General features: G+C 42.7%; 1 protein-coding gene across 1 annotated transcript in view; it reads right to left on the bottom strand.

Moving 5' to 3' along the window:
* Nucleotides 1-5206: 5206 nt before the first annotated feature.
* DCX-EMAP (Doublecortin-domain-containing echinoderm-microtubule-associated protein) overlaps nucleotides 5207-15055 on the bottom strand; it is a 108496-nt gene continuing 98647 nt past the window's right edge. Inside the window, exons 3-9 of the mRNA XM_065221338.1 lie at nucleotides 12745-13256; nucleotides 12522-12671; nucleotides 7652-7919; nucleotides 6854-6991; nucleotides 6521-6781; nucleotides 6038-6458; nucleotides 5207-5979 (exon numbers count right to left, since the gene is read on the bottom strand). Coding sequence (XP_065077410.1) covers nucleotides 5426-5979; nucleotides 6038-6458; nucleotides 6521-6781; nucleotides 6854-6991; nucleotides 7652-7919; nucleotides 12522-12671; nucleotides 12745-13256 — 2304 coding nt within the window. The 3' untranslated portion in view covers nucleotides 5207-5425. The remainder of the gene's footprint in view (nucleotides 5980-6037; nucleotides 6459-6520; nucleotides 6782-6853; nucleotides 6992-7651; nucleotides 7920-12521; nucleotides 12672-12744; nucleotides 13257-15055) is intronic.

The following is a 15055-nucleotide window of genomic DNA, read 5'->3' as shown; positions in this document are numbered from 1 at the left end:
TGTAAATCCAACACAATATTCAGTAATCACGTTCTCACGGAAGAAACATCCAATTACATTCAGTTATTTCCTAGAAGGCGTTGACGTACATCGTGTGAATCACATTAAGGATCTGGGAGTCATCTTAGATTGTCAACTCACATACAGCCAGCATATCTCGTACGTGATCGACAAGGCATCCAGAACGCTCGGCTTCATTTTCTGGATAGCTAAAAGTTTCACGGACATCTACTGTTTAAAGTCGCTTTACTGCTCCCTCGTCCGGTCGGTGTTAGAATACTGCTGCCCTGTATGGAATCCCAATTATCAAAACAGTGTACAAAGAGTAGAGTCTATTCAACGACGATTCATCTGGTTTGTCCTTGGAGGGATCCTCATCGCCTTCCATGCTACGAAAGTCGGTGCCAGTTAATTCACCTGGATCCTTTGTGGAGTCGAAGAGATACGACAAGGGCCCTGTTTTTGGCAGACATTCTACAGGGCAGAATCGATTGTCCTTCTATTCTACAACAAATCGACGTTAACGTTCAACCACGAGCACGCAATGCTGAGGATACCTTTTCGTCGTACAAACTATAGTTCGTATGGCGCTATAAATGCGTCAGAGATTCCGTGATATATTTTTAAGAATTAGGAATTAAGTTGGACTTCACGGCCTTTGCAGCTTGTTACTTCTTGACTATATTGTATTTCCTAGTATTGCTTAATCCATCATAATGACTAAACCCAATCTGTTGATGAACCAAATAAACAAATAAAGGGCTCAATTATGACTACACGGCGAATGAGAACGACCCAAATTTGAGTTTAGTTCACTCATAATCGCCAAAAGTGCAGGAACTCAGCGATGGGTAAATTTGCCTCATGTTTTCCCAAGTTTTTCCAGGGAAAAAATCCCGAATTTGAGAAAAGTAAAGATTGGATTCACTCACTCTATTGGTACTAATCCGAGACTGAATAAAATTTTCGTCAATTTCCTCATTTTCCGGCAGATTTTTTAGGTTTTCCACAGGAAACCATGAGACAAATTTAACTCATCGCTGCGTTCCTGCACTTTTGGCGATTATGAGTGAACTAAACTCAAATTTGGGTCGTTCTCATTCGCCGTGTATAAGTTCCCAACATAAAGTATGCATATTCGATAGAAAACGGGACTACCCCTGAAATTTTTGAATTGTTTACAACTTTTATGAGTATCTGTTACTCATAAATAAAAAACTTTTATTCTTAAATGCGTAAAATTTTCATCATTTTATGGGTAGTCCCAAATGCGTACTTTATAGCCAAAGATTTGTGTTTTTTTTGCGGTTACTGTGTAGCGACGGGTGTTTGCCACCTCGATTAAAAAGCAGTAGAGAACGCCTTCTATGACACAACAGCCAATGAATGTGAGTAGTTGAAGATAAATAATTATTAGTTTTCCTAGAAGCCCGCGGGAAATTCGTGAACTGCTCACTCAATGTGATAAAAACCTGTTAGCTCGTTGATTTCGGGCTCGGGAAATAGTACAGAGATGAAGCCACGCTACTAACCGCCACGTGCAAACAAAATCATTTGGTCATGTGAGTTTAAAAATGAACAAGACTGAAGGGATGCTCCTGGGAAAAAGTTTAAGTGGACCATAGCAAATTATCCGATAGCTTTATGACGGATCTCTCTCTCTATCTCTAATGACTACCAAGCAAATTACTACCAAGGTGACAAAGAGACATCGGTCCATTGAACATTTTTCTCAAACCGGTTGATTTCCAAAACTAATAAATAACCAAATTAATTAAGAGAGATTAAGAGTCTATGATCATGCAGAGAATGACAGAACGAACTGAAAGTATGACAACCAATCATCAACGAATATATAATAAAAGCCTACTTCAAAGTCTACTGTACTAGCCGTGACAGGCAACTACCGTGTGGGACCGAAGTTCGAATCCAAAAACTATATACAGTTTTTAATTATTTTGTTTACCTGGATGACATTTACGTCTAGAGTTAGGCAGCAGGTCATGAAATAAACAGTAATACAAATGAAAATATAATTGTGTGTCGGTTGTAATTGTCAATTGGTTGTTTCCGTTAGAAATTTGCTAAGAAAATAGGCCTCAAACAACTATAAAACGTATTTTTAAGTTCAGTGTTCAGAGTGCATTTATTTATCAAAATTATAACTGTTCGGACTTTAATCCTATTTTTTCGGTTGATCCTAAATCCGTACACATGTTCAGTGATGATTTAATGATTCTCCTTTATAAAATACCAACTCAGCGGAAAATGGAAGTGGCCAACGTTAAATGGACACCGGAAGATGCTTACACGGCCAATGAGATCAACCCAAATTAGAGTTCCGTTTACTCATAAATCGCCAAAAAGTGCAGGAACTCAGCGATGAGTAAATTTGCCTCATGTTGTTCCAGGTTTTCCCAGCAAATCCCGAATATGAGAAAAGCAAAGATTGGATTATCTCAGTCCATTGGTACTATTCCAGCAGATTTTTGAGGTTTTCCACAGGAGAACATGAGGCAAATTTACACATCGCTGAGTTCCTGCACTTTTTGCGATTATGAGTAAACTGAACTCAAATTTGGGTTGATCTCATTGGCCGTGATTTCATGTAAGTGAAAGTAGAGAGGGTCTAGTATAAGAGAGGAGCGGATTGAACACAAACTGCCTTGGTACCCTTGCCTAGGTGAATTCTAGCAACACTGCCAATGCAATCAAGATAGTTGCTGCTCTATTGGCTCTGGCTTTGACAGTTCGTTTGGCTCAAAACCAGCCAGTTCGCTCCTCTCTTATACTAGACCCTCTCTAGGCGAAAGGCAGGCATGTAATTCAAATATAACCTACTCCACTCTTAAAGCCTAGTATCCAAATCGAAGCGAAACGAAATTTGAAGCACGCGAAAAATCATGAAATTTCGCTAGCGAAAAAGGTTGTGAAACATTTTTCAGTTTCCTTTTTTCGCAGTTTACAGTTCATGTGAAACGAAATCGATCAGTTTACACCTCCGGTAAAGTGAAAATAAGACAGATCTAGATAGAGCTGGAGTTAGGGCCTAACAGCTTTTGTAAACAATGGCTATTGGCGATTATATTTCTAGGAATTCAAGGCGCGCCAATGCAAACCAACACAGGCATCGGGTAGGGGAAGACTTTCCATGCCTGATGGTGATATTGATTTGCTTGGGCGAGCCTTGAGTTTCTAGAAATCATCGAGAGAAGTAATTGTTTACAAAAGCTGTTACGCCCTTATTCCAGCTCTATCTAGAGATACGCTCTTTCTCGAAAAGTCAACTCTTTGTTTAGCTGGATCGTATTTGTTTACAGTTCAAAGCGAAGTGAAATATTTGCCAATTGCGTTTTCATACAGGTGAAAAAAAAAGTGGTATTTATTTTGTATGAGATTTTTGCCTCGCTTCGATTTCTATACAGGCCTTAATGTCCAAACGCAATGTGACCGGAAGTGGAACGGAAACGGAAAGTTTGACAGTTGTCACAAATGACATAAAGATGCCTAACTGAAGTCAATGCATACGTTTTCGGGTTTTTTGACAGATAATGCATGGGCTAACTGTCAAAAAACCTGAAAACTTATACATTGTGCGCCGGCTTTTTCGGGTTTTTCCGCTTCCGCTGTCATTGCCCTTGGGGCTTTATTCACGTTTTTTGCTGGGAGGGAGGTGACTGTAAAATACGAACAATCGTCGCCTACCTCGCATAACTGGTTCCAAACACAAAGTCATAAGCAACGATGGTTTGTTGATGTTTGGAACCAAATTCACATATGGAAAATCAATGAGCGTAGACAAGTGAGGCCCAGTAAATTTGTCGCCTGTTTCGTTCTCTGGCTGATTAAATGGATGACGGAATGTGACCTTTAACCGTTTAAACAGCGGGAGAAGGAAAGAGATGACAAGTTAACTGAGCCTTAAACATTTACATCTCATTGATGGCTATTCAGTAGGCCGATTTGACAGCACATTCCGCCTCTGCTTTTTGCTATACATTGTGTGTCTTACATCTCTACAACAACCTCCCCAATAGTGTACGGATTTTGATTTATAAGTGTACGGATTTTGATTCAAGAGCCATACATTTAAAACATATTTTTCTAATAGTTCCAATAGTGAGTTGTTCTAAGGCTGTGTTCCATTTGGTGTATTTTCACTAATTTTTTAAACATAAACCTGCTATACACGGCCAATCAGAACGACTCAGCGACTGAATTCAATTGACTCAGAGCATTTTCTATCCATACGAATAGGGGAAATGAATGTAATGTCGGCCTAAATGTCCCTAATTTGGGCCCATACATAAATTCAGCAATCGACTAAATTTTCAATAACGACCAAAAATATCCATTAGTACCGTTCCAATGACGCGTTCAACTAGATAAAATTGATAAATAGCAGATTTTTAGCTATGGGCCCAATCTTAGATCCAAAGGCCAACATTAGAGCCATTTCCCCTATTACTCAAATTTGGGAAAACCTGCAGGAACGCATAGCTGATTGGCCGTGTGTGTTCCATTAGGTGAATTTTCTCTTTAATTTGATACTTCGGAAATAAATTAAGATGTTCGAAAATCCCTTTGTTGTCGATCGGCTAATTTTCGAGAAGATGTGCTTCAAAAATGGCTCCTTGCCTGTCAGAAATAAGTCAGGTACAATAGCAGGTTTATTTGAAAATTTTCCATCTGTCACATTTAATTAGAAATTCCTTAAATGGAACACAGCCTAAGTTTTAGTGATCTCAAATAACTAAGAAAAATAGGAAAAACTATAGGAAGTAAGTGCGATACAAAACATATTGTAAGATAAGTAATAACATTATGTTGAGCATTAAAGCTGAGCTTGTGCCTAGGTGTACGGATTTCGGTCCCGCACGGTATTTCCATTCAATCTACTGGTTTAAATCCAGCCTACAGTAAATAGAGTAGCATAGCAGGAAATCTACACCAAAATAATGCTTAAATAACTGGACTGATTGTTTTGCGATTATTCTGGGGTCAAACGTAAGGATGAGGAAATTTTAGTTTCTGTGGTACTGTGGTTTGGTAAGGAACTGGTTTTGTTTTCTTATTGCATAAATACCCATTGATCAGCTGTACCGTTTGCAGTTTCCGCTGTGTTTCCCAATTGGCTCGGCCGCTGATCGTCCGCTGTTGTTTGTTGTGGTAGTGGTTGTGGATGTAGTAGTAGTAGTTGTTGTTGTTGGATTGGAGGTGGTTGATTTGGATTAGGATTATTGCTAGCGTTTGATTCGTTACTGAGAGGATTTTGACTGATTATCGGTGAGGTGGCGGTGATGTGAGTTTTGGGGGCTTTTGGGTTTACTTTTTGATGATGTTTTGCTACTAGCCTAGTGTTAGGAAGATTACCTGGAGAGGCGGACTGTGGCGCGGCACCTGAACGCCACGGAGGCCACAGTGGCTATTCTTCGGTGAGTTCCCAGATCATGAGGGATGCGTCGGTGCCACCGACCGTGACCAGACTGTGGTTGCCGTGCAGGAATTTCACGCACGCCAACGTTCCGGAATAGACCTTGGCTTCGGTGAACTCGGCCCGGGGCGTAATGCACGGGTAGCGGAAGAGGCGCAGGTACCCGTCGCCATCGCCGCTGACGATCAGATCCTGTACGATCGTTCGGGAAGCCGTCGTTATGATGGTGTTGGCCGGTGTGGCATAGTAGCGGTTGTTCCACATGCCGGCCACTAGGAAACCGACCGTACTGTTGTTGGTCGCCCACTTGACGTCCTTCATGGCGATGGGACTCTTCTCCGGCGAGAGGGATTTCACGTCCCAGAAGAGCAGATCAAAATCGACCGTTACCGATTGGAGGAAGTTGCCTTCGGAACTCCAATCCAGGTGGGTCAGCGGTTGCGAACCCCGGATCTTGTTGATCTTCTTGTACGAGAACCCATCTCGCGATACCCGGAACAGGTAGATGCTGCCGTTTTGCGAACCGATGGCGATCATGTCACCCACTGGGAAATAGCGAAATTGTGAGTGAGACTCTTTGATATACCTATCTCGCTACTATACCTTGATTGAACTGCACGGAGTTGAGTGGCGATCCGCAGACGCGAATCGTCAGCATGGTCGCTCCGTTCTCCGCATTGATCACCACCAGATGTCCTTCCGAGCTTCCGGCGGCCAGAGCCGCACCGTATGGATGGAACGCCAACGAAATGATCTCGTAGCCCACCGACGAAGTCCAGATGAGCTTGTGGCGCCGCCATAGCGCTACGTATTTATCGTGACCTCCCGTTGCAAACACCTCGTCGTCGGGATGTGCTGCCAATGCCCACAGCTGCTTGCCGTGGCCAAAGATGACCTGATTGAACCGGCGCTGTAGCGATCCTTCCAGAATATTGTTCCTCGTAGTACCAACGTATATGTTTCCATCATTTCGACCCGGTCGTTGCGGGTAGATCGTGCGAACTCCTCCGGCTGATTCCGGTAGCTGTTGGGAACAAAGTTTTCATTAAGGTTAGGTACCCCAACAAACCCACCAAAGCAACTCACCTTGATGTCCGTAATTCGTTTGTAGTTCTGTAACGAATCCCACGCTGCGATCTTCCGATCCTTCTCGCCTCCAGAAATGAGCGTCCCCTCCGACAGCATCACCAGACAGGAAATGGCCTTACTGTGAGCCTCAAACTCCATCCGCACAAAGTACGCCCCATCGGCGTCGACGCTGTAGATCGTGATGAAACCGTCGTTATCCGCAGTGATTACGTCACCGTCCGGTTCGAACTGAACACATGTCACAAAAGTTCTCGATGGCTGCAACGGAACAAAAGTAATGGAATGAGTTCTGTTTCTAATAAAAAAAAAACATAACCTCAATCCTCTTACCGGTTTGATAATGTCTGTCTTCTCGAAGAACCCATCCTTCCGACGGTGCCAGAACGCCAGATGGCCTTTGCCGTGTGTGATCAATAGATTGTCGTCCAGCGGATGGAATGTCGCGCCCCAGATGCCCTCTTGCAGTGTCTGCACTCGTCATCGTCCATCGCCAGAGGAGGGAATGCCGTGAGCCGGTGCCGGAAGGAAGCGAAAATTAACACATAGACATAAATTAACGTCCTATCTTCTCACTTCGGTTCACCACCCCATTTCCTATTTGTTTTCGTTGGAATTACACCCGTAACCATCATTGCCATCATCAGCAAAGCAAATTAGAAGGGGGAAAGGTGAACGAAACGTGAAAGTTTGAAGCACTTCCGGCTTTTGGTGTGTATGTTTTGTTGCGCCATTGCATGACAGCCGGGCGTTGCAAAGTGCAAATTGTTTCTTCTTTTTTTTTCGGGGAATGTTTTGCGGTCGATGAAAACTTTGGCCATTAGTTGTAGCCATCAAGACTCATTTTAAGCGAACACCGGAATAAACATTGTAATTCGTAAACTTCTAATTAGGAACTGGGTCAACCGCAATCGCATAAAAAGAGAGTCAAGTCGTAGCTCTTATTTTCTTTAAATAGATTTGTGTTCTGAAGATACTTATTATAATGAGTAATTCATTTCAGTACATCTTTGAAGCTGTTTTAGGGAGATCGTCCACGAAAAGCGATTGAACCAAAGGACCAGCACAGACCGTCGAATCGTATCGCTCATAATCTTCGAATAAACTTGATCTCTACTCAACGATACTTACCGCCACCTTGCCGAGCAAATGTCCCCACTGCCACTGCCACACGGAAAGTATACTCTCGCGGCCAGCGTCCACCGCCAGGATGTAGCTGCCGCCGTTGAGCTGCGAGAAGGCCACTGCGAGGACGCCCGTGTCCAGCTCGCCCATCCCGAACACGTACAACGTTTGAAGGGATTCCGTGCTCCAGATGCGGACGTGGGCTTGCGATTTGCGGTCGCGACCGGCACGCTGACCGGAACCAACCAGTTCCCGGGACGGGTGCACTTCCATACTGAGATTGAGGAAAGAGTGAAAGAATTGTTTAAAGCGATGATAGTTTATGGATATACACATTTAACTCTCCACAAACTCGTTCGTGAAGGGACCATCGAGTTATAGAGAAGTATCGAATTATTGATTTGTTTTCGTTCCATGATTTAAAGAAGAATCCAGAGTTAGTCAATAAACTGTAACATCGGGCTCAAGAATCCTTTCGCGGAAGTTCTGAGTAGTTGATTCAGAATATGCATCCTATTCTGACCCTTGAATGCTTCTGGATCATAATAGGTTTGCGGTAGACATTCAATTTAATCACAAATCTCGATTACTTTTTCGAAGGGACGTATCTGCTTTTGTTAACAATGCATTTGATCGTCGGTTTGACGCAACTGGTAGCTCGCCCACGCATACTGTCACCACTATTAGGTGTTAGCATGCATGGGCGAGCTACCAGTTACGCCAAATCGATGATCAAATGCATTGTTTACAAGAGCTGATACGTCCCTTCGAAAAAGTAATCGAGAAATGCTAGAGTTTATTAAAACGCATGAGATTTGATCTATTTCAGCAGTTATCAAACGATTGTTAATTGCGACCCACTTTGATAAATTACATAAATTCATGACCCCATAACACCGAAAATGACTAAGAATCTATAAACTACTATAACTATAAAACGTCAAAATTTTCTATAAAATATAAAAATCGCCTAATATACGCCAAAATGGTTGAGAATCAGAGTGGCCCTAAAACCGGTAAAAGTGACATACAAACGGTAAAAAGACTCTGAAATGACTAAATGATAAAATATAAAAAATAACATTAGAAACGCCGAAATGACCTGGAACCAAGTAGACCGGAAAAAATGGCTCTAAAACGCAAGGTAAGCATAGAAAAATAATGGATTGAAAAACGCCAAAACTCACCAAGAATCGCCAGAAAGGCTTAACGACGATTTTTCCCACCGTAAAAGGACCGATTCTCATTACAAAGCTCAAACAATAAGATAGCAAATAATTGAAAAGTGACGTATACAAATTTTAGAATCGACCATCCATTGTCCCAGGAACAGGTTCCGGAAATCCCGAACGAAGTGGTCAATAATTAAATTCAACTAAAACTAGTCGTGTGGCATATACAAATGAACAAATATGCATAGACAATTCATTTGACACGCTGCCAAATAAACATAGTGACAACAAACATAGTGACAACATTGTGTTGCCAAATGTGGAACAGATTTCGGAGGCCTCGGAGAAAGTGGCCAATCTTAAAAAAAAACCAAAACTAGGCATGTAGCATATCAAAATTTTCAGAATTGTATGAACATGTCTTAACCATGCCAATTGAGTAGAGTGACAATGGCCACCCAATGTTCCTGAAGCAGGTTCCGGAAGTCCCAGAGGATGTGGCTAATCTTCGATTACTACAAAAGATTTTCAGAAGTTCATGACCATGTCAGTAGAGGCCATGTCAATTCAATAGAGTGACTAAAGGTTTAGTGTTTTAATATCTGGACGCACTGTTTATTTTACTGCAGTGCTTCTAGCGGCGGGTTTGGAATGTTTTGACAGCGTAACGATTAATTTTGTCTAAAAAAAAGTTAAATTTGCTGGAAGCCGCGAACCGAAAATCAATTTTTGGACACCTACACCTAAATCGACCATGTGCAGTGTTCTCACACTCTCTATCGATCGGCAGGATCATAGCAAGCGTCGTATTGGAACTAAGGATCGGAAGCTGCATTTGAAGGTGTTGAGAATGGTTAGGGCAAACCCAGGGCTGTCGGATTATGATATCGCCAAGAAATTCGATGCCAGCCAAAGCACCGTCAGAAGGATTCGTCAGCGAGAAGAATTTCGATTTTTTCGGACCAGTAAGCAACCAAACAAGACACTGAAGCAGAATCTAGGGCCCAAAGACGTGCCTAGAAGTTGTACAATGAGCTTTTTACAAAGTACGAAGGATGCATCCTCTTGTTCGACGAAACGTACGTGAAGATGGATTATGGGCAGCCTCCCGGTCCAGGAGATGTCCCTAGCAATTTCAAATTCGTTTTTGCCAGGCTTTCGTCAGTAATTTGTAGACAATTCATAAGACACTATACCAATTAAACAGAGCGACAATTTTCACCCAATGTCCCTGGAACAGGTTTCAGAAACCCGAAAGGTCTACAAATTTCTGAAAATTTCGGTATGCTGCATGACTAGTTGAAGCCAGAGATTGGCCACCTCCTCCAACTTTGCTCAATTGCCATTAGCTCTTATGACATGCCCATAAAATATTGAATATTTCGATATTCCGGAACCTGTTCCAGAGCCATTGGGAGGCCATTGTCACTCTACTCGATTGGCATGGCTATTAATGACTAGTTTTTGTTAAATCAGAGATTGACCACTTTCTCCATGGCACCCGGAACCTATTCCAGGGACATAGGGTTGCCTTTGTCTGTCTGCTCAATTGGTAGGATGTCTAATGAGTTCTTGCCATTGTTAAAATCTAGGAATTCAAGGCACGCCCACCCTAACTAACATAACCATCGGATAGGAGAAATCTTCCCCTACCCGATGAGGATGTTGGTTTGCGAGGGCGAGCCTTGACTTTCTAGAAATCATCGAGATAAGTCATTGTTTACATCTAGAATCTTACATCTACAGCTTTCTGAAAATTTTGATATGCCACATGGTCAGTTTTTGTAGAAATCAGAAATTTGTCACATCATCCGGGGCTTCCGAAACCTGTTCCAAAGTCATTGGGTGGCCATTGTCACCCTGTTCAATAGACATGGAAGCTAATGACATGTCTATAAAATTCTGACAATTTTGATATGCCGCATGATCAGGTTTTGTAGAAATCGAAGATTGGCCTCCTGGATTTCCGGTATCTATTCCAGGGAAATTGAGAGGCCATTGCCACTCTGCTCAAATGGTAGGGTGTCTAATAAAATTGTATATGCCGCATGACCAGCTTTTGTAGAAATCACACTTCACAATTCGCATCGTGCTCTCTTGCCGAAGAAAGTGTTACCAACAATCAATACGAAACTAACGATTTTAAATTGGCTCACTACTTGTCTAGCCTATTGGTCCCAAGCAAACGATTAACGTACCCCATTCTAGTCGAAATTCTACTACTACACAATGTTTGTTTTGATTCGCTATGAAAGTTTGACAGATAAAATGAGGGGTTAGTGGATTTTCGATGGGTGAATCGATTAGCTTGGGACCGAAGAGAGTACCAGAACTGAGCCAAAAAGTTGAGCACGTTATTTCGGGACCTTCTAGTCTTAGAGTTACCTCTATGGTGTTACTGCTACCTAAAGCTACAAACAAATTTAAACAGCACTTTTCAGTGCTAAATATTACCCGCAAATTGTCTACCTTGTTCTATTCTTATACCTCTTCGATCCTTCTTTGGACCCTCTTGGATATCGATTCGGAAAATTCTTCTTCGATCCTCCAAATTCTTATAGTAATCTGCTTGAAAGTCGATTTGCAGAGACTTTCTTCTGTTTCCATGGCGGCTAAGCGCAAATGAAAAGGGCAATCTCTTGATCCCCCTTCGGATGGAATTTATTTGAGCAATCCATTTGATATGCTCACGGATGATGAGAATGATCCGTCATCCAGTCAAAATTCCATCAAACATTCCCGGCTTAATGCCAAGAAGGAAAAGGTCCCCCCTATTGTGATAACCACTTCCGATTTCCATGCTCTTCGTACAGTCTGATGTTTATAAAGTACCATCAGTTAAAACTGTATTTTGAGCTTTATCTCTATACATTCTTAGGTGTTTCTTTGCAGATTATCATGTTGGTGTACGCTGATTCAAAGAGTAAATGGTATTAACATTGAGCTGCCCATAGTTGGACGTTGTTGAACTTGTGGTACTTGCACAACATTTCATGTGAGTACCAAAGTAACCATATCATCACAAAATAACTTTTAATGTATGTTCAGAGTTAGACAATGTCACTGAGATATGGTTAGTTGGGTATTCAGATGAAGCTTTTACTTTAAAAAACTAATCCTGGTTGGATCTCTTTTTCGTTTGCATGTAACACTAACCGCACCGAGCGTTCATTCCGGGTGGTGACGGAACCTGAACAAGAAGAAGATGACCATGAGCCCCTTCTCGGAACGAGTGTATTGTTAATGAACCTGATGTACGATTCAAATTTGGATTCTGTGATGATAATCACATAAAAGGTAGAATAGGTAGCATCATCTTTATCGAAATGTAAGTATTTTTGACAATAATCATAACTAGATGATATGCAAATTTATACGATAGGTACCTGGATCAACGCGCATTCAATCTCGACGACATCTAATTCTGCATTTCAAAACCTTTGCCTCTCCTTTCTCATATCCTTCACCTATGCATTTACGATTCCATGTTAAGGATCAACTTAACCCTTATTTAATATTCGGTTGATTTCAATCGACTCGCGCATAAGTCATTATCTAAGAGCCATCTCATCATTATCTATTTCAGCAATCATGGAAGGTTTATATAATTGGTCATCAACATTACACTGGCGACCAGGCTCAATGTCCCCTCCAGCATGGCACAATAACAAAAAGCACAAGTCGACCACTCATCATTCACTTACCACATGATATCCTCCGTGTGTCCGGTGTAGTGCCGCTGTGCTTCCTCTTCCCGATCGTACAGAATGGCAACAGCCGCAACGTAGTACAGGAGCTCACCCGATGGCAGTACCCAGAGATTTCGTTTTGAGTCGATGCCGCGATAACCATGCCTGTGGAAGAGCGAAGCGCATTAATCAGATAACCTGCCATCATTTTTGATTACCCCAAAGAGCCAATACTTACACCCAGAACAGCGAGAGCTTCTTATCCGGCGGTGAATTATCCACCGGTGGATGGTGCATCGGGGGATAGAAGGTACGCCGCAGTCCTCTGATGGTAATGCGGGTGGGTTCCTCTTTCATGGAGTCCAGCAGGGGGTAATCGGACGACGCCCGTACCAGTTCGTTTTCCGGCGCGTACAGCACCCGGGGTCTGCTTTTGCTGCGTGCTCGCTGCCGAGCCGTTTTCGATAGGTCATCCGGAACGGAACCACCCAGCCGGGAGCGGGAGCGTCGCGCCGGCGAAGGCGGAATCACTACACCCGGCCCGAGGGCACCGACCGGAAGCGAAGGGGTATTGCTCAGGTAGAAGGTGTCGACCTCGGCGAATTCGTTGCGCAGCTGGGAGAAACTGCGCACCTCCTGACCGCTGCTGGTATACATCTTTTTGGCGCCGATCATCTTCAACACTTGACCGAGGTCCTCCAGGACCTCCTCGAAGGGTTGCGATGTACGGAGATTTAGCAGTACGCGGCACTGGAATGCGAGAAAAAAAGTGTTTCAAATTAATGCCGACAATCTCCCAATGCACCCTAGAAATCTCGAGAAAGGATAAACTGCGCTTTTCCAGCTGAGAATGAAAATGCACATATGGCAAATGCATTATGCATTTCCCATCGATTTGAAACTCGAAACCCGCTGGTCGTGTGAACAACCCCATCCCCTCCATAGAAGCAACGTAAGCGTTTTATTTATTGTCTTGCTTCTTCCGCCGGGGGCTCGTAACTTTCCGACTGACTTCCCGTATATGTGGGGTGTGTTTGGTTCGGTTGCCTTGAGCTGACAGCTCAAGGTTGCCGCGCGGACGAGTCCCGTAGAGTGTCCCACGTGGAGCCACCAGACACGCCAATTGGCGCCTTTCAAATGTGGTCATTAATCAATCAAACGACGGTTGACGAGTTGACAGTCGCCGAAAACTTTGTGAAGAAAGCCTCACAGCAGCAGTGCACGAGAGCGTGCGAAACGTGCAGGAGCACAATTAATCGATATTCGGTATGTATGCGAACAATACATAATCGCTGCTGTTTGGTCTACTTTGCATTGCAATCCACCGACCGGACCGGTCAGGTGCCCTCACTCCGGCCAACGGCAGGGAGTTGTTTGAATAGCTAATAAGGAGACGCGTCGACATGTAAATTTCTTGATGAAATGCTTCCGGTTCTGCACATGACCACATTTTTCTTTGTTGTACACGGAGAGGCAGCTGCTGGCTCGCGTGGCGTGGACACGCGAACGGTTTTCTTCAACTCGGGAAGCTATTCTGCATTCTTAGACGGGCGTTTTGGCCATTTTGAGATGATCTTCGTGGATAGATTTCATAGGTTTTTAAGGAGCCACTTTAGGATTTTTTTTTGAAACGATGGCAAGGTGACTTCCAAACATTGTCTTCATCCACGATGACCTGTTGGATCTGATAGGGGCAAAGGAGATTTTGACCACCCTGGCGAATCTGTTTCATCCCAGACGCTAATCCGGTAAATTACTGAAAGATTATTGGTAAAGGATCACGATGAACTGATTCGGCAGTTTGGTAGGAGCTAAACTCAGCGGCGTCTCGTAACTTCACTTTTTACCTGTTCAACGACTTTGAAAACGTGATTTAGAGCCATAACTATATATCGGTCCCAAAATGCATAAGGTATTGTAGTTTCATTAATTTGTATCGATTTACAGCAACAAATTTTTATTTTCGTGAGTTGTTGAACAGGTAGATTGATGTTAGGGGTTAGGTTGAGGGAGAAATTATAGTATTTTCAATATACTTTCATTATTTTTAGAATCCGTCTGCCCCCCTTTGCCCCTTTGAAGTCTGTGGGTGCTTAAACTTTTTGGACTTATATTGCCAATAACTGTTACAGTTTTATCAATAGTACCCTATGGTCCAGGGCAAAGTTGTGTACTTTTAGGATTTGTAAAAAATTGCTTAACATTATAGCCCTCTAAAACTAACATTTTTGGAAATACATGTAAAAAACTTATTTTAGAGGACCTTCCATAAATAACGCCTTATATCTAAAAGACGCGAGCCGATATAGACATGGTATCTTTAGCAAAGCTTTTAACTATGAAATAACCTACAGCTTTGTTAAACACACCGCACCTCTATCTAGTCAAACTAAAGAGTAAAACTTAGCAGCGCCACCTGTGGTGAAATTCCGTACTAAAACAACTTTATTGGGTCTTGTCATTTGCAAAAACTCTTCCCAAGACTCCTTATTGATAAAATCACTGTCAAAGCTACCAATGAAAAAAGCTCATGAATTTGGCCTTTCGTA

Source organism: Ochlerotatus camptorhynchus, unplaced genomic scaffold (assembly GCF_037179485.1).
Source record: "Ochlerotatus camptorhynchus isolate MF236.1 unplaced genomic scaffold, CSIRO-AGI_Acam_v1.1 ptg000141l, whole genome shotgun sequence".
In the NCBI taxonomy this organism is placed as follows: Eukaryota; Metazoa; Arthropoda; class Insecta; order Diptera; family Culicidae; genus Ochlerotatus; species Ochlerotatus camptorhynchus.
The sequence above is the reverse complement of the archived record's forward strand: the minus strand, read 5'-3'. Positions and strand labels throughout refer to the sequence as shown.